Source organism: Macrosteles quadrilineatus, unplaced genomic scaffold, assembly GCF_028750875.1.
Source record: "Macrosteles quadrilineatus isolate MER2022 unplaced genomic scaffold, UCM_ALF_1.0 Scaffold_19__1_contigs__length_3004403, whole genome shotgun sequence".
Taxonomy (NCBI): Eukaryota; Metazoa; Arthropoda; class Insecta; order Hemiptera; family Cicadellidae; genus Macrosteles; species Macrosteles quadrilineatus.
The window spans coordinates 2,729,665-2,752,445 of record NW_026542612.1 but is presented as its reverse complement, the minus strand read 5'-3'; the positions used below and the strand labels follow the sequence as shown (position 1 = coordinate 2,752,445).

At 35.5% G+C, this 22,781-nt stretch overlaps 1 protein-coding gene across 2 annotated transcripts in view; it reads right to left on the bottom strand.

Annotated features, from left to right (window-relative positions):
• LOC129005318 (uncharacterized) overlaps nt 1-22,781 on the bottom strand; it is a 127,512-nt gene that overhangs the window by 92,684 nt on the left and 12,047 nt on the right. For both annotated transcript variants that reach the window (XM_054434176.1, XM_054434175.1), the window contains exons 2-4: nt 8,918-9,706; nt 2,425-2,592; nt 744-1,040 (exon numbers count right to left, since the gene is read on the bottom strand). In XM_054434176.1, coding sequence (XP_054290151.1) covers nt 744-1,040; nt 2,425-2,592; nt 8,918-9,706 — 1,254 coding nt within the window. The remainder of the gene's footprint in view (nt 1-743; nt 1,041-2,424; nt 2,593-8,917; nt 9,707-22,781) is intronic.

The window sequence follows — 22,781 nt, the reverse complement described above, 5'->3', positions numbered from 1 at the left end:
GGGTTGTAGCAACTTGTTAAGGGTCAAAGGAAATATCAAATTTTAATTAAAATCGTTCGGCCCATTTTTGAGAAAATTTTATATTTTGTTTGCTTTATTTTATTAATTTTTATGGGAAAATAACCATTGAAAATTAAAATTTAAAAACAAATCAAAAACACCTGGAAGCATTATGGATTAGTACCCACAAACAAAATATCATCCAAATCGCACACACGCGCGCACACCCACACACACACACACACACATACACACATCACTTTGAAAACCACTTTATGGGTTCAGGAGGATGTAAATTGTATATAGGTAACTTCAACTCGAAAATGTTAAAAAACAATACTTTGTCCATATTAGGGGCACAAAGTAAAAGTTAAGACGTATCTCTTATTTAACTTGCCCAAGGAGTAGCCATTGATACTATCTGTGAGATTCTCAACAGTATGGTGCCAATTGTTAGTTGTGCAACATAACTTTTTGCCTTGATTATTTTAACATTGCAACATTCATTTACCTCCATTCATCATTGTCTTTCCTTCTACAGAAGGAACATATCTAAATGATTCAAAATCTTGGGCAAAAACCCTCTTCACATTTTAGTATATAGAAATATGAAAAAAACTATTGTTGTGACGATATGTTACGCTGATAGAAAGAATGAACTTGGGAATTTATTATCAATGTGCGACAATGGTAACAACTAAAACACTAAAAGCCAAATGTGCTCGATTAATTAAACAACTTACTGATAAAAAAAGCTCATCATCAAGTGGAGTTACTGGAATTGGGGAAGCAGTATTCTTCAATATTTTTTTTATAAAACAGTTGTCAGAAAAATGTTTTTCACAAATTTTTCGTAAAAGTAATTGATTTGGTGGTAGCTGGTAGAGAGACTCATCTTCACAATAACGGATCCACTGCTTGCAAAGGTCTTTGTCATGAGATGGGAAACAATAAAACTTAATAAATTCATCAACCATACTAGTACTAAAGCACCAATCAACAGAACAAAATTTTCCTTCAATAGCATTTATCTCCATCATCTGAAACAAAAAGATCAATTACATCTTTGAACTTAAGTTGTTTAAATTCATTCCCATTGTTTATAATGACTCATTAAAATTATATAAAATTGTTAAAATTCGGTTGTCATGAATCTACAACCAAGGGCAGATATCATATTAACTTATTAATCAAAATATGTATTAAGTGACATGTATTATGTGACCGTGGTACACATATATGTAGACATTCAATCTATATGAACGGGTACGCGTAATTGGCTAAATCCGGAACTTTGTAACCCCCTCTAAAATCCCGAAATCTACAAAGCCTGTTGTTGTTTCTTTTCGTCTATAAATGAAAGTTTCAGAAACTGAAGAAGGAGCTAGTAACTACAAAAATTCAGTGTGTTTATTTGTACATTTTCATCAATTTTTGTCATTAAAATAAGCTACAAAATCTTTAAAGTTATGGTTTAAGATCTGTGTTTCTCTGCAATTAAACAACAGTATATTAGACTGGGACGGTTGCGTTGTCCTGTAATCGAGCTACTAGGATTAATTATTACTGTATTGCACTGTGTATGTGATACTCCCTGGTGTGGATTAATGTCCGCACTAGTGAGTACTATAACTATGTGCAGTGCTATCCTGATAATTAAACCAATTTGATAATACCAAGGCAAAAATGTGGTTCCGATTCCACTATAAACTGTACAGTATGTCCCTTAGTTGCCATTAGCTGTATGGGCTATTAATTAACAGCTGTGTCTAAGGAATATGCCGGCCTTAGTCACCAACACGACTACAAGATCACGCTACTCATCCTACACTCATCTCCATTCATACTTGGCTTAAAATACCTACCTTTGTATGGTCACCATTTCAAAGAAAAAGTATTAGTTAATATGTTTAGAATATCAATGTCAAAGGAACAATTAATTATTTGCAATTGAGTTTCATCTACTTTAATACTTTCTTATTAAATGGCGACCATACAAAGTAGGTATTTTAAGTCCTTTGTCATTGTCATTATGCATAGGGCAAATTGTGCTTCAACAAATGTTGGTGCACAAAACAATATTCATATTTCTTTTGACAAAGCCTTTGAAATGAGGGGTCACTCAATAGGGGTTGCTATTTAAAAAAAATAAGTCACCAATACCCCCTACCCTGTAAGGGACGTTAAAAAATATTTTTGATGTAAAAACTGTGGATCCTTTGTTAAAAATCAATGCCACAAACAGAATATTTCTATCTATTTAGGTTAAAAAAATACACATTTGTTCCAATACTTAATTTACACACTGTATAATGTCAGTTCTTTTCAATATTTAGTAGTATTGAATATTTGGTAGTATACTTAATTTGGCCTTACAAGTAAATAAAGCCTATAACACACTCTAATAAAAAATGTTTGACTTACCCTTTTTATATGGCAGCTATTTTTTTCAATTACGACTTGTGTAGAAGGCTTAGGAATCTCAAGAAGAACATGCATTCCAGATGTTATATTAGTTCCCTTAATGTTCTCCAATGGTACATTACATTCTTCAGCATTTGACTCTCTTTTTTGTTTTTTCATGGCTGGTTCCTGTTAAATACAAAAACGGTTCATGTAAACAAAATTTATTTTGTAGCCTTCTATTAAAGCTACCAAAATTTAACTGTGTTGTCTTTGTGAAATCTCAAATGTACTCGACAGATATTATTTTTTAAATTTTAAGAAGAGGAATTAAGAAAACCTAAGGTTAATCCATCTCCTATAAACTTTTATTTAAAACTACTAGAGTAATTAAATGGGAAAAAATATATATGGCTGTCTCCATAACACAGACATAATACCAATTCGTAATCTCCACAATTGACCCAGTTAATAAATAATTGAGTTTGTTTCCTTTTTTCTAAGAAAATGTTCTATTATATTTCTCGGTTGGTTTTTCATAACATATGCAGTACCAGATATTTCATAATCATAACAGGGCTGATTGCTGCAACATATTACCATTGACTATTGGATACAGAAGTTGTTGTATTAATAATAGTCAAAGATATTACTTTGTTACAAATAAAAATAAACAATGCAAAATTGCGATTTCTATAGAAATTTCTGTTAATCTGATAACAAATTTTGCCCTAATTGGTCATTGTTCACTTGCTTTATTAGCAAGCTTTATTGATTTACACAAGCGTGGTTTTTAATCCTACTACTATCCTACTAATATTATAAATGAGAAAGTTTGGATGTATGGATGTATGTTTGTGACAAGTGAACGCCAAAAATACCGGTCGGATGGGATTGAAATTTGGTGTGATGATAGCTCACTTTCCCGATTAACATATAGACGCATTCTTATCTCAAAAGTCCTTTCGGGCTCCGCTCCATTGGCTCTGGAGTTTCCCATGTTAACCTTATAAAAGTAATCATATTTCAAAGGAATAAAAGCATTTTGTAAGCTGTTTCAAATACACAAGTTGGTTCTATGTTATTAAATATCATTAACCAATTATAAGGTTTACCAACAGGGTGCAGTGCTATTACTTTTTTTGTATTTATGACAACATCTAATTTCAACCAACTCGCAAAAAAATGCTGTTAAAAATAGTAGAATTGCAATAATACATTAACTACTAACAAATATATATGTGGTTTGGTTCATTGACTTAAAATATTGCAGTTGAGTTAATTGTATGCAAGTTAAACTCATTCTAAACACATTCAAATATTTAACCAAACTTCTCTCTGTTGGTTGTTTAAACTTTTAAGTGTAAAAATGAAGCTTTTCAGTTTAGTTTTTCGTTAAACTAAGTGTTCTTAAATGTCTAAAAGAAAATCAAACCTTTCTCAAAGCTCAAAAAGAGCAAGATGGATGAAGTTAGCGAGAATTCGAGAGGAATCGCCTCAAGCAGAACAGCACAGACATGAGCAGGCTGAGCGACAGGTAGTCCTCAGACAGTTAGAGGCTCCAGAAGAGACTGAAAATAGGCGGCAGCAAAATGCTCAGTATCTAGCCACCCAGCGAGCAACAGAAACTCCAGAAGAGACTGAAAATAGGCGGCAGCAACATGCTCAGTATCTAGCCACCCAGCGAGCAACAGAAACCCCAGAAGAGATTGAAAATAGACGACAGCAACATGCTCAGTATATGGTCTTACAACGAGCAGCAGAAACCCTAGAAGAGATTGAAGCTAGACGGCAACAACATTCTCAGTATCTAGCCACACAGCGAGCTGTGGAGACAAATGAAGAAAGGGAGGCACGTAGACAAGCAATTGCTGAGAGTGCAGCACGCAGACGTCAGCTTTTAGCAAGAAATATCTGGGCTGGATTTGAATGTGCAGCTTTCAACTATGATGCAGAATTTGAATACCACCTCCATTCGCAGCTAAAAACTGATAGAATGAATAAAGAATGTGTTTTCTGTGGAGCATTGAGGTGGAAAGAAGAACCAGAGGGGATGTGTTGTTCAAAAGGTAAGATATCTATTCCAAGGTTGGTGGAACCAGTAGAACCATTAAGAGAACTTTTCATAAATGATACAGAAGAATCACGTCAATTCCTCAGCAACATTAGAAAGTACAACTCTTGCTTTCACATGACGTCCTTTGAAGCCGATAAAGTTGTATCAATGCCTGGTTTTTATCCAACATATACGATTCAAGGACAAGTATACCACCGAATCGGATCATTGCTTCCTGAATTAAACAGCAAGCCTCAGTTTTTGCAACTGTATTTTTTGGGGGACGATGAAACTGAGGAACGTTGTCGGATTGTTCCAGGTGTTCAAAGAAGGACAATAGAAAAGATTCAACAGGTATTAAATGAAAACAACACTTTGGTCCAGGAGTTTAAAACCGCAATTGAGAACATGCCTGATGAAAGTTGTAAATTAGTAATACATCCTGATCGGGTTTTGCGTGGACAACATGAAAGGCGCTACAACGCACCTACTACCAACGAAATAGCGGCTGTTATAATTGCAGATGGTGAAAATACAACAAGTCGGGACATTGTCCTACGTAAACGAAACGACACGTTGATTCGAGTTTCTGATACTCATAGATTCTATGACGCTCTCCAGTATCCTGTAATTTTCTGGAATGGCCAGGAAGGTTATCATTTTGACATTCCACAAATTAACCCCGCTACTGGATGCCACACACCTAACAAAAGAGTATGGTGTATGTATTTTTATGCGTTTCACATTATGGTGCATCATAATGATTTTAATCTACTGCTGCGATGTAAGCAACTGCTTAACCAATTCTTGGTGGATATGTATGTGAAGGTGGAAAGCGAACGCTTAAGATTTATATCACTAAACCAGAAGAAACTGCGAGCAGAGAATTACATTCATCTTCAAGATGCTATAAGAGGTGAACCTAACGTGAATCCTAATAATTTGGGGAAAGTTGTGATCCTTCCATCTTCTTTTGTAAATAGTCCACGTTACCTCCATGAGTACACACAAGATGCTTTCACCTATGTACGTAAATATGGGCGACCTGATCTATTTATAACTTTAACATGCAATCCTGGTTGGGTTGAAATTACAGAGGAGCTTATGCCAGGCCAAAGACCAACTGATAGGCACGATCTTAAAGCCCCTGTATTTAAGATTAAAGTTCAAAAGTTAGTGTCTCTTCTTACAAAAGGAAGAATTTATGGCGAGGAACAATGTTTCATGTATAGTATCGAATGGCAAAAAACGTGGACTGCCTCACGTACACCTATTATTGTGGCTCAAAGAAAAATTACATGCGAACAATATTGACGACATAATAAGCGCTGAAATCCCAGATTCATCAACATATATGTGCCTGCACAACATAGTGCTTAAGAACATGGTAGGTCCCATAATCCAACGTCCCTATGTATGAGGAACAGAAAGTGCACTAAACAGTATCCCCCGAGCTCTAATAAAAGATATACAGACAAGTGACAATGGATATCCCGAGAACAGAAGGAGAGCACCTGAAGATGGAGGATACACTACCTCTATAAAAATTCGGGGTAGACAAGAAGAGATTATTATTGACAATGGCTGGATCGTCCCCTATTCACCTCTGTTAAAAATAAAATCTTCAAGGCTCATGTAAATGTAGAGTTTTGTAGTTCAGTGAAAGCCATTCAGTACATATGCAAGTATATTAATAAAAGGAGCGATCAGGCAGTTATCACCGTTGAGCCTGAAAACATTGTGCCAACGAAGCTGCATGGCGTCTTTTGGGACTGCCACTTCATGAGAGACATCCTACTGTCACGCACTTGGCAGTACACTTACCTAATGGTGAAATAGTCTACTATACGGATCAAAACTTTGAAGAGGGAATTACGACACCCCCAAAGACAACACTGACACATTTTTTCCATTTATGTGAAAATGACAATTTTGCAAAAACATTATTGTACGCCGAAACACCACAATACTACACTTGGAACCCAACTAGAAAAGAGTGGAAGCGTCGTGTTCAAGGGACGTCCATCGAGAACTGGCCGGGAGTGAAATCAAGAGATGCTCTGGGCCGAGTGTACACGGTGCATGTAAGTAATTTTGAATGCTTCTGCTTGCACATGCTTCTAAATAAGGTTAGAGGACCAACAAGCTTTATAATGACCTCAAGAAAGTGAATGGACAAGAGTATTCAACATTCAGAGAGGCGTGTGAGGTGTTAGGGTTGATGGAGCATGACAATCATTGGGATGACACAATGGAAGAAGCGGTTCTATGTCGCTCACCAGCAAAACTCAGAGAACTTTTTGCTATTATGATCAGTACTTGCGGCCTATCTAATCCCCTTCAGATGTGGAATAAATACAAAACAGCACTAACAGAAGATATAGCCCATATGTTTCAAGAGGTTGATGAGCTTATAGAAGGCCGCATTCATAACGAAGGACTTAAGATAATAGAAGACGAAGTTTCTTCAATAGCAGGGAGGAAACTATCCGATTTTTGATTACCTATGCCACAAAGAGATGAGCAACTTTGTAATGACGTTATAAGAGAACTTAACAACTACGATAGGGTGGATTTAGAAACTCAAGTTCGAGAATCAGTCTCCAAGCTATTGCCTGATCAAAGGGAAATATTTATAAAGATAGTACAAAAAGTAGAAACTGAAGACGGGGGTATCTATTTCATTGATGCACCATGAGGAACTGGAAAAACGTTTCTATTGAACTTAATTTTGGCACAAGTTCGAAAAGATGGCAATATTGCTATTGCTATAGCTGTTGCTTCATCAGGTATAGCTGCAACTTTACTAACTGGGGGACGCACTGCACATTCTGTATTTAAACTGCCTCTTAACCTAACAAAGGAAGAAATGCCTACATGTAATATTAGTAAAGGTAGTGAACGGAGTGTAATTTTGGAGTGGTGCAAACTCGTTGTGTGGGACGAGTGCACAATGTCGCACAAACGTGCAGTGGAAGCAGTGGACAGAACTCTACAAGATATTCGGGGCAACTCGACTTTGATGGGTGGTGTAGTTGTTTTGTTGGCTGGTGATTTTAGGCAAACATTGCCTGTTATTGAGAGAGGAACCCCCGCAGATGAAATTGGTTTGTGTTTAAAATCATCTTGTTTGTGGGCCAAGACAGAAAAATTGTACCTTAGAACCAACATGTGAGTTCAACTTTTCAATGATGAAGACGCTGGCACATTTGCCCAAAATCTATTGACAATTGGAGAAGATCAAATTAAAACCGATTCGGAAGGCAAAATTGCTCTAACAAGTTAATTCTGTCACCCTATGAGCTCTGAAGATGAACTAATTAGCAAAGTTTTCCCTGACCTCCAAAAAAATATCATGAACGATAAGTGGGTGTGTGAAAGAGCAATATTGGCTCCAAAAAATGAAACAGTTTCCAGGTTAAACAATAAAATCATCCAGAGATTAGACGGCAACACCTATGTCTACCGATCAATTGATACTGCCATCACAGATGATGATACTGTTAACTATCCACAAGAGTTTTTAAACTCTTTGGAATTAGCTGGTGTACCACAACACCAGCTGGTGGTAAAGGCGGGAGCTCCAGTGATCCTAATGAGAAATTTAGAAGCACCAAGACTGTGCAATGGAACCAGGTTGATCGTAACAGAATTAGGCAGAAACATCATAAAGCATCATCAAGTTCTCCATTGAAGATTTTCTGTTCAAATAAAAATGTATTAAAAAGAAAAAGGATTATTTTATTTTATTTTATGTTATTTATTTGTTTTAGTTTTCACTTTTATTTTACGCGGGCAAAGCCGCGGGTACAAGCTAGTCTTCAATATAATAAATTACATCTAATTTATTCAATTACAACAGAAAAATTTGTTAAATGGAATAAGTCATCCAACCCCAAAGGGTTAATAAGCATTTATACTAAAGGTTATGTTGTATACACATAAATGTTGTTTATTGATTTTTCCTACAGTATGGGCAACGAGAGTATGCAGTTGGCAGCAGCCAATACTAAGACTAGACTAGCACGACGCTGCAACATTGGCCGTTGACTACCACTCAGCCGTCATCGCAGGCTGTGGCGACCGTAATTAAAATTTACTAAACAATATTTTTAAATCAACTGGTATAAATTTCCACCGTGGAGACAAATTTGTCAAGCCTAAGTATATAATATTAATATATTACAGAAATTAACAGAGCAAAACGTGATAGTATTGTACTTAAAATATATTAATGTACCGGTAATCATTTATTTATCAATTATTAGATTTGGAAAAAATGCTCGGTCCTTGTTGGTTCTTTCAATGTTACGTGGTAAATAGGCTTCACCCTCAACTGCACTCTCTGGTGGTCCATATTTTAGTTTAGTTAACTGACTGGGAATCACTAATTTACTGTAAATGACCAATTTAAAAGAGATTTTATAAATAAAATTTTAAACTGGAAATGTGACTTACAAAGCTCAATACTTCTACTGTAGTTGGCTCTACCTCAGCGCTTTCTATATATATCTCCATTTCTTCTTGATTGTTGAACATATCAACAGCATTATTTACCACAGCTTTTGCATGATTTTGAGAAATGGTGCTAGTGGGTAGAGCTAATTCTTTTCCCCCATATACCAACGGCTCATTTGCTGGAAGCTCACATGCTAATGGCTCATTTGCTGGAAGCTCACATGCTAATGGCTCACTTGCTGACAGCTCACATGATAACAGTTCATTTGGTGGCAGAAGCTCACATATTAATGGCTCAGTTGCTGGCAGCTCACATACTAATGGCTCACTTGCTGGCAGCTCAGATACTAATGGCCCATTTGCTGGCAGCTCACATATTAATGGCCCATTTGCTGGCAGCTCACATATTAATGGCCCATTTGCTGGCAGCTCACATATTAATGGCTCAGTTGCTGGCAGCTCACATACTAATGGCTCACTTGCTGGCAGCTCAGATACTAATGGCTCATTTGCTGCCTGCTCACATAATAATGGCTCACTTTCTGTTTGCTCACATACTAATGGCTCACTTGCTGCTTGCTCACATACTAATGGCTCACTTGCTGTCTGCTCACGTAATAATGGATCACTTGCTGGCAGCTCACCTACTAATGGCTCATTTGCTGTCTGCTCACATAATAAGGGCTCAGTTGCTGGCAGCTCACTTACTGTCTGCTCACATAATAAGGGCTTACTTGATGGAAGCTCACTTAATAACGGCTCACTCGCTGACGGCTCACCTCCCCCTTCCTGCAAAGACATACACACCTGAAAACAAATATTCAGTACGGTAAAATAATAAGCCACGTCACTTTGAGCCCCAAAGACCAATATAGCTGTCATAAACAGTGGTAGAAGGGTGGATTATTTGAGCCCTTGAGATCCATAGTGGCAAAGGTCTTTTTTTTAAACTCAAGTATTTTGTACCAATGGATAACACTTTTTTAGTTCTATTTGTGGGCAAAGTGGTATAAGTCAATTGCAATCACCTTCAGAGGAGATTTCAGAGGGAATTTTTTTTTTCTCCCAAACAATCAGCTGGTATCTTCGGCAATTTCATTTAAAAGTATTAAAGTATTAAGTATTAAAGTATTAAGTATTAAGTAAAGTATTAAAGTACAGTGGTTCAAGTCAGACTTGTACCACTGCTGCAAACAACATTAGTTCAGTCAGTGACTAGTACCCAGGCCGAGTGTAGGAGTTTTGCCGACGGGTATCAGGTAGAAAGGGTCCCCATCCATGAATTCCACATACTGCGGAGTTTTGCCAACGGTTGTGGGTTGCGCGAGAGGGAGAGGGGGAGAGAGAGAGATTACATGTGACCGTGAGGGTGGCTTCCGCTAGGGGTGGACAAACCAGGCAGGATGCTGACTGTGTTCAAAGTAATGGAGTTATGCACCTCTGACTGTGAAAGGAAATGTATTGAATTTTTAACCTAACCTAACCTAACCTAACCTAACCCACTGCGACAAGCGCATAACTGCCAAGCGTAGACAACCTTGACAATCGCTCTCCCTCCTCCCTCCCTCCGTCACACTCTTTCTCCCACCACCACCGTTGGCAAATCTCCGCTTCAAGAGGTGGCCGAAGGCATCCCCCCATCTACCTGACACCCGTTGGCAAAACTCCGGTTCCCACCCAGGCCGCCTTTAACTCCAGGCCGCGGCCTTCGAAGTGGCAACGTCGCAAGTAGGGTTGTAACAGCTGTTTTGTTTGAAAGCAGCTAACGGTATTTAAGTGTATTTACGAAAGCTTGGTTATTTTCAATTTATATTGTTTTGGTTTTCAATTCCGTATGTTTTATTTTCAATATTTTATTGAATTTATGTTCATAAATTTAAAATTAAATTGATAAAGTGCAAATTAATGAGCTGATGTCACCTGTCTGTCATGTTATCTTATGGGACGTCTGACACTAAACAAACCTACTTGCGACGTTGCCAATTGTTAAAGGCGGCCGTGCTTGTACTACTCTGCCACTTCATAGACTGTGACACAAAGTATGGATAAACAAAGTTAAGGTTGTTGTTTTTCTGAAGTTTTCAGATCACGATTTTTTAAATCAGTGGCTGTGGTTTGTCAGAGAAATACCCTTAAAAATGCTATACAATGAATGCCTAAATTAAGAAATGGAATTTTGTGAAATCGACATCAGTAAAAAGAAAACGTGAAATAGGCCTACAGTACATTTAAAGACAATTTCACTCCAGCCTTTGTATACTAGTCAGGGCAGTACAGAGCAAAATAAAACAAGATTATGTTAGATTTGTTGCCCTACATGCCCCCGGTCAAACATGAGTTCTACAAGATTGTTGATACGCCAATTGCAACAAAGGAGCGTCCCGTTTCAGGCTCAGAAGATGACTAGGAGGATGAAGATTAATAAATTTATAAGGCCTACAGTTGATGTAGCTTAAATTATGCTTTAAGTCGATAAAAGTTAAATTTTGTATTCATTTGATAAAAAAATATTTTACTAATTTACCTAGCAGTTGCATGAAAATATTGTCAAGACAGAGTGGTATAAGTCATTTCAACCCCTACAGAACCACATCATACAACAAATTTCTACTAATCTATATTTATAAAAGAGGAAGTTTGTATATATATATATATATTTGAACGTTATGGACTCACAAACCGCTTGACAGATTGTAATGAAACTTTCAGGCATTATTAAGCATTATTCAAGGATGGTTTGTGTGAAGTTTGGTGCAAATCCGTCAAAAGGGCTCCGCCCGTGTTTTATTTTACCAAATCATATGTTTTCTTGTAATTTTTTTTGTGTTTTTCATCATTACGAATTAGCATTGAATATATAACACCACAAATACTAGACAAATGTTTTTTTTTTCTAGTATTTGTGTATAACACTATTTTGTTATATATAATATTGTGTTGTATTCAACATTGAATATAATGTAGTAGTGTCATACAATGTGGCAGTAGTCTAAAACATTTCATAGTAAGTACCATCATAGATTAAACATACGAGTATGTTTAATCTATGGTACCATTTAATCGAAAAACAGTAAAGCAGTAAATACTTGATACGAGCCCTTGCTCAAATCCATCTGTGGGTTCGTCCTAACTCGCGTCGTGGGAACGAGGCTAGACGAGTGTGGCCACGGTCAAACTGTTCCATGTCGGTCGCATGTGAAAACGGAAAACCCAAACTCGCTGGTTACAGTTCGGACAAAGTTTCTGTGTGCGCGACCAGATCTGGTCGGGTTTTTGGCGAGGGTGTTGGCGGGGGTACTTTTGTGAAAACATTTGTGTCTAGCTACTCACTCACCCAACTACTAGTTGGGCCCAATACTAGTTGGGCTAGCGACCTGTCCGCGCGCACAGAAGTTTTGGCCGAACTGTACAAGTGTGGCCCTGGTCTAACGGGCAATACATTTTTTAGGTAACCATTTATAAATAGTTTTACTATAATACTGTACTTGTTTTGCAGCTCTTACATTTTATGTTTGATATCATTAAAACACTCTGATTTATATTATATATATATATCTGATCATATCTCAATCGTGGCAAGATTCATGATGACTTGCGTATCGCGGCAAAAGCCGTGATGATTTCTTGTGATTGCGGTGACGTCCTGTATTCGTGATAGTTTGCTGCGGCCGCGATTTCCCACAAAACGAGAGAGGCTATTCGGTAAGCGTCTAGTAAATTTTTTAAGTTATCAAGAAAAACCATAGTCCGAGGGGTTCCCATACGGGTTCAGTAGTTTAGTGCTTGGGTTTAGTGTATGTCATTAAAGTGTTATAAAATCTTTACAACTTAAGCTATATGTCATTTTGTGCTGTTTTGGTTAAATATATGTAAATACAATCTTGTCAATTTATTTGTAACTATTTATTTTCCACTAAGGCTACTTAGATGAGAGATTTTCAATTATATAAAACATAAATAGGAGCTGCAACAAAGGTATTATATTTAAAACTACTAGTGTACCTGTTGCTCGAATTTGAGCAATTGCGAAGCATTACAGGCGACTCACAAAGATTATGGAAATACTCACGATCTACACAACAGTTAGATATAATCAAAATCTTTTGTAAATATCTTATCTTTTCTCAAAAAGCTGATCTTGTTTTTTAGTGTTTCTAAAAATTTTTCCCTCTCATAGCCGCATTAGGTTGTCTATAATAACGATTACAAATGAAAAAAAAAACATTATTATTATATGACTATTTCTATGTTTCCATTGTTTGCAAATCGGTTATTTCAATGATTGCTCAAGAAATGTAGCATATTGTTAATTCAGTATTATTTTTAGCCTATATCAAATTGTCCAGGATTTCTCGCTTTTTTCCATTGTAATAATTTCACCAACCCAAGTTTCGTCTACAGATGCAATACGCCAAAGAATATCACCTACGTACAATCTCCAAGAAGTGGTAAAAAAAGGCAGAAACCAAGCCATACAATAGATATAAGTTAACTCCATAAAAAATAATTAAAAGAGTTACTGTGATATTAGGATTTTCCACTGATTTGGTAATAGAACATTATAGGCTATTGCAAAACATGACACGATTCAGAATAAAATCGATTTTAAAATCAGAAAACCCCATTGCAAATACTGTACTTCATTTTGAAAAATTCAATAAATTAAAATTTTAATATTAACAGCTGTTTCATTAAAAAGTAGTGTAGAATTATGCCATAGATAAAACATACTCCCTTAGTAGATTTCTCATCCTTATGGAACAGCTGAAGACAATTTTATTGTTAATTCTGTACGGTTTTCTGTAGAGGTCGTGTTTTGTTTACAATTTGTTTCCCGTTATTACAGCCATTTAAAACCTCGTTTAACCAAATAATACGATCTAATCATAAACAATAACTTGTCCCCTAGTTATATAACCAAACAGTAAAGCACAAATCAAGAAATTAACCCTAAAATAATAGAAACAAAGTTTCGTCGACACTAGTGCCCAGTGTGGCGTACATGAACTAGACACGAAAAACGTGCTTCAAAATTTACAATGGGATGAGACATGATGGTTTGTTTGCATATGGTAAACAAATTTGAAGAGGCAACTTTAAAGGCTTCTGGGGCAGAGCCCCAAGGGAATTTACCTCGTTCCTCTTTTGATGGCTCATCTATAGACCAAGACCTTTCTTTAGAGACCCCTACCAAGTCTCTACGCCCAGCCGTTCTCTCAAATTAGCTGGGACAAAAACCCAGTTTTTCCTCCATAAGAATAACATGGGATGGGAATTCAAAGGCCACTGGGGCAGAGCCCCAAGGGAATTTACCACGTTTCTCTTTTGATGGCTCATCTACAGACCAAGACCTTTCTTTAGACACCCCTACCGAGTTTCTACGCCCAGCCGTTCTCTCAATTTAGCTATGACAAAGAAAAACTGTTTCAAATTAATATATAGATTTGCATGTGGTCACCTAAAAATATATTGCCTGTTAAGGCAGCCACAGTTACGATATTTACTGCTTTACGGTTTTTCAATTAAAAGGTACTTGCTATCAAAATGCTATAATACTAATACTACCACCACTGAATATACTGTATAACACTATGACTATATTCAATATTGAATACAACACTATATTGGATATAAAACGTTAGTTACATATTCAATGCTAATTTGTAATGATTGTCATTCAAAAGTCTTTGGAAAATTACAAGAAAACATATGATTTGGTAAAATAAAACACGTTTTGCTCGCACTGACGTCACTATGCACACACCTTCTTTCATACGCCTTGATGTTCAATAGCATTACAAAAATAATAGGTTCACCAACAGGGTGCAGCACTATTATTTTTTTTTAATTTATTTATGACAACAGCTAATTTGCAACCAAAGGGTGAGTGAGCGTAGCGAACGAATTTCAACCTAAAGGTGAGTAAGCGTAGGAAACAAACAAACTTCAAGGAGGACGTGATTGAGCAATGTGAACGAGCTCATCTTGAAAATGAACGAGCATTTGACATAAAACCACATTAGGACAGGGCGACGTCTGTCGGGCCAGCTAGTCTGATATAAAAAGATGTATACACTATTAAATTTAACACAAACCTGGTTTTAATTTATACAGTTATGAATACCGTACTAACAAACTTTAAATAAATTGTATGATTTTAATTAGTGTTGTCAACTGGCAATGTGGCAACGTCGCACTAGCCTTATGTCTTGTGATTGGCTGCCACCATCTGCAAACTTACGTGGTCACGACTTTAGTTAGCTGGCCTCAACAACACACACCAAAGCTAGATCTAAATTCCAGTTGCACTGTTGTTAAATCAATGAGCTACTAAAGCCGGGTTTTCCTAAGCGCGGAAGTGGAGAGCGGAGAGAGGAACGTGGAGAGCGGACTCCACTTGTCTTAGGTAATTTAATGGTAATGTTTTCCTAGAAGCGGAGCGGAACACCATGTTAATCTCTTTTCTGCTCTCCGCGTTCCTCTCTCCGTTCCGCGCCTAGGAAAACCCAGCTTTAGTAGCAGTGCTGTAAATATAATAATATATCTTCTTCCAAGCACTAACAAATTATATCAGATAGTGTCTGTACTAAGGCCCCAAAGCAGAACGTTTCTACACTTTCTGCAACGAACTAGGAAAAATACAACAATTTTCTTCGGGTTTACACGGTTCAAGTTGCATGTGTCATAATTTTCATGAATATTTGGGGAAAAAAAGTTTTCAAACTCTCGTATCCGCTCAAATACGCCTACTGTTATCACATTGAATCGCTTTAGTAATTCAGTTATATTATACGGTATGTAAATTAAGCCTTGAAACAAATCTGTATTTTAAAATCGAAATAGATAGAAATATTCTGTTTGTGGCAATAATTGTTAACAAAGGTTCTATTGAGTGACTCCTCATTTTGAAGGGTTTGTCAAAAGAAACACAATGACGCAAATCCGAGGTGAATTATCACCTCTAGCCAAAATGGCGGGTATTCCAAAATGGGTGCTTTTTCACATAAATTAAACTTTGGAATACCTGCCATTTTGGCAAAATGAGGGGTCACTCAATAGGGGTTGCTATTTGAAAAAAATAAGTCACCCCCTACTCTGTTAGGGGGGTTAAAAAATATTTATGATGTAAAAAATTGCAGAACCTCTTTGTTAACAATTATTGCCACAGACAGAATATTTCTATCTATTTCGGTTTTAGCGAATTTCCCTATAGGGAAGTAGCTATTACCGTAGGTGGCACGGTAAGACCTAGACCCGGGACCGATTTACTTTTTCATTTTGATGTCCCCAGAGGCCAAAAACACTATTCGTTCAAATTTTTATATATGTATATATATATATATATATATATATAAATACGTCCGTGAACGCGATAACTTGAGTAGTTTTTGTCCGATTTTGATGAAATTTGGTTTAAAGGTGTAAAGCGGGATAAACTTGAATGAGTTCGCGAACCAGCACGATCGGACCATGGGAACGGGGCTTTACGGGGGGTTTTATGGGGTAAAAATTGGTTTTTCTCACTTTTGACCCTCAAAACACAAAATTTCCCAATTTCTCTTTAGACCTTTTTAAAGAGCTTAAAAAAACAAATAATTTAGTATATAAAAGTATTTTTGTTCGATTATTAGTAACGGAGAAAATTAAAAAAAATTGTAAATTTAAAATTCCCATGTTATTCTTATGGAGAATATTGTCAAATGTTGTAGTTTGCTTGTTTATGAATATATTTTGATCAAACTTGGCAAATTTATTTATTTTGTACTAAGCTATCAATATTTTACTCAAAAACACACTTTATTAGTTTCCTTGTAGCAGCAAACCTAGGTACTCGTTAAACCTAATGTTATTAAAATATATTTAACTGAAAATCAATTCAGACAAATGGAAATTCGCTTAGTCGGCAGGTTTGCTGCGGCGGGGGTATTTAAAATACAGACTTGTTTCAAGACTTAATTTACACACTGTATATGTTCTTACTCACAATCGAGGCACCGAATATTGACATAAAAAATTGCAGAACTTTTGTTAACAATTATTGCCAGAAACATAATATTTCTACAGTATCTATTTCGGTTTTTAAAATACAGATTTGTGTCAAGACTTAATTTACACACTGTATGTTCTTACTCACGATTGAGGCACCGAATATTGACGTCACAGCTTCTGTTTATGTATTGCATGACGTTTTGTAGCCTTAAGGCCATACCACACCGACATCCGCCGCTACCTCGAGGCAAAACGCCCGTGGACGTTTTACTTCGAGCCATGTCACACCAAAGGTACCGCGTCCGCGGCGGGATTTTTAAGGTAACATTTATTACAATTTGTTTTACATTATAAACACATCTTACTAATTTAGTATTCCTTGTAAATTATCAGTTTTTTTAAATAGTTAAGTTTTTTAGAAACAATTGAATGTTTATTTATTTGTAGTATACATTAAAAAGTTAACTATAATTAATTATTTGTTTTATTTGAAAAATAATATAAAAGATTCATGTAATTTAGATATTAATGTCGCTCATCATGATTTGAAATATAAATATAAAGTATCAGTGAAAGAAGTAAAACTTCAAAGTAATGCATTTTATATAGAAAACAGCAGCAATAAATGTAAAGCAGCTTGGTATTTAATTAAGAAAAACAAAGTATCTATAGTCCTCGCCACCCTAAGTTGAGGCAGCCCAAAGCCGCACTAGATATACGGCGTGCGGCCTTAAGCTGCCTCAAGTTAGGGTGGCGAGGACTATAGTGATGTAATATCACCAAAGATTGATTCAGACATTATCAAAAATCTATCTATATATTAATTACGTAAGCCGACGTAGAACGACGGGAGAGGGCTCAAATTAAAGGTCTTGATCCCGTGACGGCGGGAAAAATAGTGAAATTCCCAAAATCTTAACACAAAATTAGAAATAACGTAAAATTTTCTCCATAAGAATAGCATTAGAAGGAATTTACTGCTGATTTGTGTTTACTTCAATACAGCTGATCGTGATTTATCATTAAGCAAGTAAGCTTACATTTGGATTACCGTACTCATTTGCCAGTCAATTCTGCAATGTAATGTGTACTATATAAAACCAACTATATAAAGGGATAACGTTACCCTTAATAATCAAGACTTTTTAGTTATGTCAAAGTTGAAATAAATTGATTTCAAGATTAAAGAAACGATTCAAGATTAAAAAAAGATCTTCTTTGTTTTGATTTCAAAACATATGTTAAAGATTTATTCCACACTTTTTTTTAAATTTACTAACATTTATATTTGAGATTTACTGTAGTGTTTAATCAATATTTTGTATGAAGTGGAATGACCTCAACGGTTAATCTTAGAAAACAATTTGGGAATAAAGATGAAGTAGGTTCGTACAGGTATTTGTTAATTAACCCGAAAAAAAAGCTGTAAACCTTTTTTCAAAAAACATTCCATTTTAACATTACCTTCTCTTTATATATTTGAAATAGCAAAGTATGTTCATGCAAATTCTTTCTTTTTTGAAAAATATAAAATAAATCATAACTATCAAACGAGAAATAATAACAAAACTTTTCAATATCCCAAACATTCGCACACAAAATTTGAAACTGGGCCTCTTTACATGGGATTAAAAATCTACAATCATTTACCTAATTCATACAGAACTTTATCAAAATCAAATTTTACATATAAACTGAAAGAGACTTTGAGCCAAAAAGCGTATTACAAACGTATACAACCGTACAAACGTTACAAGCGTATTCAGATGTTTTTTAAAGATAAATTGTAATAGTTTTTACTCTTGTCAGGGTATAATTAGATTAAGGAACCTAGATATAAATTGACCATGTACCAGCTTGGGAATTACTTTTGTGATTATTGTATCAGGCGTTATGTACAATAAAGCTTTGTCTATTGTCTATTGTCTAACCCTCCGAGTGTTGTGTCGAAAAATCAACACATAACACACTTTGTGTAGTGTTTTGTGACGATTTTTTGACTCACAAACACTGTTTACGGCGAAGGCTCTATGACTGACAAAATCGGATTGAACTGGATCGAGTTAGGTATCGTTTTATTTGGCAGATTCTAAGCTTTCTCCCGAGGTCTGTCTCTAAGGGCTTTTTTTTCTCGAGCCGATCATAATTGTAGCAGACAGCTGACGTGCGTATTTGTAAACAGCTTGGTTAACCTCGGACCGATGACTGATGTGTTTTATTACGTTTATCATTGTTTTAGTGTTAAAAATCAAAAGTAGTGATATACGTGGTGCATTATAAGAAGATTTAAGTGATTTTGAAGGGCTGGTTGATGATCCTGAAGAAGTAGGTAGTGATATTGATGTAAATTATCAGCCAGATTCCTAGCTATGGTTAGGCTATGCATTCTTAGCTAAACGCTATGTACCGAAATCTGTTTTTTGCCCATAACTTATTTATTTGCAAATCTACTTCCTTATATTATTATATTTTTGGAATCCTCATAAAATTCTGAACAAAGTGGCTATTTTCAAATATTTATAGGCCTATAATTTATACAATTTCATTGAGCGCAAACTTATTTTTTTTTGAAAATTTTCCAAAATATTTTTTTTTACCTACAAAATTTTTTTGAAACAAATGTTTCTTATGTTTTATGTATAATATTGAAGCCCATGATTTTCCAAACAAAATGGTATATAGAACAGTACAATTAACATTGTTTTTAAGCTTCTCAGAACCGTTTTATTAAAACCTTGCAAATGCGCAAAAAATAGGCAAACATTAAGGCCAAAACTAGGGACACTCGGAGGGTTAAGTACTTAAGTACTGCTTTGTTAATTGCTCCAAGCAAAAAAGGTTCAAATAATATAGCCTAGCATGCACGGTAGAAAAGAAAGCATCTATATATAACAGTAGAACATAGAGGTAATTTCCGTTTCTTAAAACTAACAAAAAGTATTTATGTCGTGATTAGTTTCGATAACTAGGTAATGGAACCCAAACCAGTCGCAAAATAGTTAGTAATTAAACGTTGATTAGGCCCTTTTTTTTGTAGAATATGTAAATCAATCGCACCTTAAGGAGGATTACCACCACATATACTTACACTAGGCTAATAATAGTGGTTTTTTTATGTTCATCAGAAACAAATTTAAGGTTAAGTTCTGTCAATGGGATGCCTTTACTTAAGACTAATTTTGTTAAACCTTTACAAAATGAGCATAGACTTAGAAATAATAACTGGGTAGGGTAGGGATGCTAATTTAGCGGTTTTGACCAAGAACTAAGTTTATGTCAACACACCATTTTTTGCCTTTTCTTATTTGACGAAGACAATTTCCAATACTGTATTTCAATGGTGGAAGCCTTTTTATCAGCATTAACCAAATAACCAAAGCTACCTTAATAAACCAATATTTATTCTTTAGCAGTAAAACCTATGGAATCATTAAAATTCTATATTGAAAATAACATCAACAAAAGCAAACAAAAACAAATAACAAACTGTTTTTGTTTTTTTTACACAAAAGATATTAGACCATGAGCCACCAGTATGAAACCCTCCCCCCCCCCCCGTGGGAATTTATGACTTATACTTTTTTTTGGTGGTATTACCTACCAGATTAAGATTTCAGTTGTTTGCCTCTTTTAAATTACAGCATATTCCGGAAAATGAAGAAAAACTGTTAAATTTAAAAACTGTTTTATTTAAATTACAAAAGGGTAGCCTACATTAATTATTACTGGTGCAATATTTGTTATGGACTTCTTCAGTATGTATTATTCAAAGGCTTCCAATGAAAATAAAAAAGTGAATAAAATACCCCCGCTACAGCAAACCTGCAGACTATGCGGATTTTAACTGGCCTGAATTGATTTTTAATAAAAATCTAATCAAATAACATTAGGTTTAACGAGTACCTAGGAAAGAGGTTTTAAGAGATTCTATCATAATAAAAGAAATTTTATTAAAAAACTTTAGACGTTAATTTAACTGGAATGTATACGGTTCGTCGTAAGAAGGTCGTAAGGTTCGTAGAGAAAATTTGTCTTATCAAAATCGGATTTGCAACGTTAATTTTATTTTTTAAAGCTATTTAAAAAATGTGCTACTTGATATGGGTTGCCATTTAAAAGTCTTTAAGTTACCCTCAGCAACCCTGTTTGGGGGTAGGGGGTGGATTTTAAAATATCACCAAAAAATACCTTACATTACCTTAGAAACGTGTATCAAAGCTCGTTTGAATATATGCATATTTGTGCTGAGCCCATTCATTATGTAGCAGGTTGACCAGTGTTATTCCTTATTTTTGCCATTATCTAGGAGTTTTTCCAATCCCGTGGAATCTTGGTTTTAGGACCTCTCATTAAAACGTATCTCCATATCCCCTTCTCTCTCTTTCAATTATTTTAATAGATACATCTAAATAGGTATCCGTAATAAAGTCTATCCTGCTGAATTGGAAAACGGCTCAAGACAATCTCTGCTAGTTCACCAGAGGTTTCTGGAATATTATTAAGAACCTAAAAGTAAGCCATGCCGTCAATTACATACATAAATTCTTCAGTCTTGGGAGGTTCATCACCTATTCACCCTTGTTCGCCAAAGCATGGAACAGTTTGGCTTTTTCTGTTTTTTGTTGGACATCCATCGGCAGTGGCTAAGGCCATGGTACTGGACCTGATGGGTACGTCCACAATGCACGGGTATGCCATCAGCGTCTCAAGGCTAATAATACATTCCTGGGACAGCAGTAAAACTCCAGCAAAAATATTTCTTTCGGCTCTTATCTCAATTAATCTGTTTGTAGGCAGCTTTCACTATATTTTCTACATTGAGTAAATTGTCTTCCACCGATTCGGGTACAGGTCTTCCAGATGATTAACAGAATATCCAGGAATTCTGATCACGGTTTTCAACTTCAATCAGATTAAAGTATTGTTCAAAAGTACAGTACTTCGTTTCATTTCATGTGCTTGCATGTCACGTTGAGAACAATCTGATGACTTTACCATACCTGCATTTTCAAATGCTAACTAGCTGTGGGCTTGTCCTACGCACAGGAATCAACTAATAAAATAAAATAAAATCAAATAATCTACACTAGAGGACCCATGCTGCTCCGCAGCGTTAAAATAAATATCATATCTGAAAAATAATAAAATTTATGGTATTTTGATTGTTTGTGTAACGTCTTAAACTTAACTGATTTAAACGATCAATAGCTCAAATTAAAGCCTATAATTTGTTGATTTGAGTCTGAAACATACAAGAAACATAAAGAATATACTGGAGCTATTGATTTTAAATCATAGAAAAGCCTTATAAAAATATATTTTATTTTGGATGTTCAGTGTTGTTTTTTATGTTTGCTTGAAACTCGTCCAGTTTGAATAACTAATACAGTATCTTAAATGCAAGCCAGTATTTTACTGAAGGTTCTTAGACCAAAATATATAGGATTATATAACTATAAATGGTGAAATACAACTTAAATTGAAGTAAGAATTCAAAAAATTATCAAATCTATGTTTTTTGGTCGAGTAATACAGTAGATAAATATATGCCGATGCTTGATGTAAAATCTATACGTGCATACTATCAATTTGAGACCTCAATCATGAAAATCGATCGAGTAGAAGAGCCAAACAAACTCCGAAAAGAAAAAAAAACTAATTTAATTCCCTTAAGAAATACATGGGTAGCAAATTTAGTTTACGTATAAGCCGAGTGGGACTGTAGATAAATATATACCGAAGCTTAATATGAAATCTGTGCGTGCATACCTTCAATTTGAGACCTCAATAATGAAAATCGGTCGGGTAGAAGCACCAAACCAACTCGGAAAAGAAAAACAAAATTTAACTCCCAAAAGAAATACATGGGGAGAAA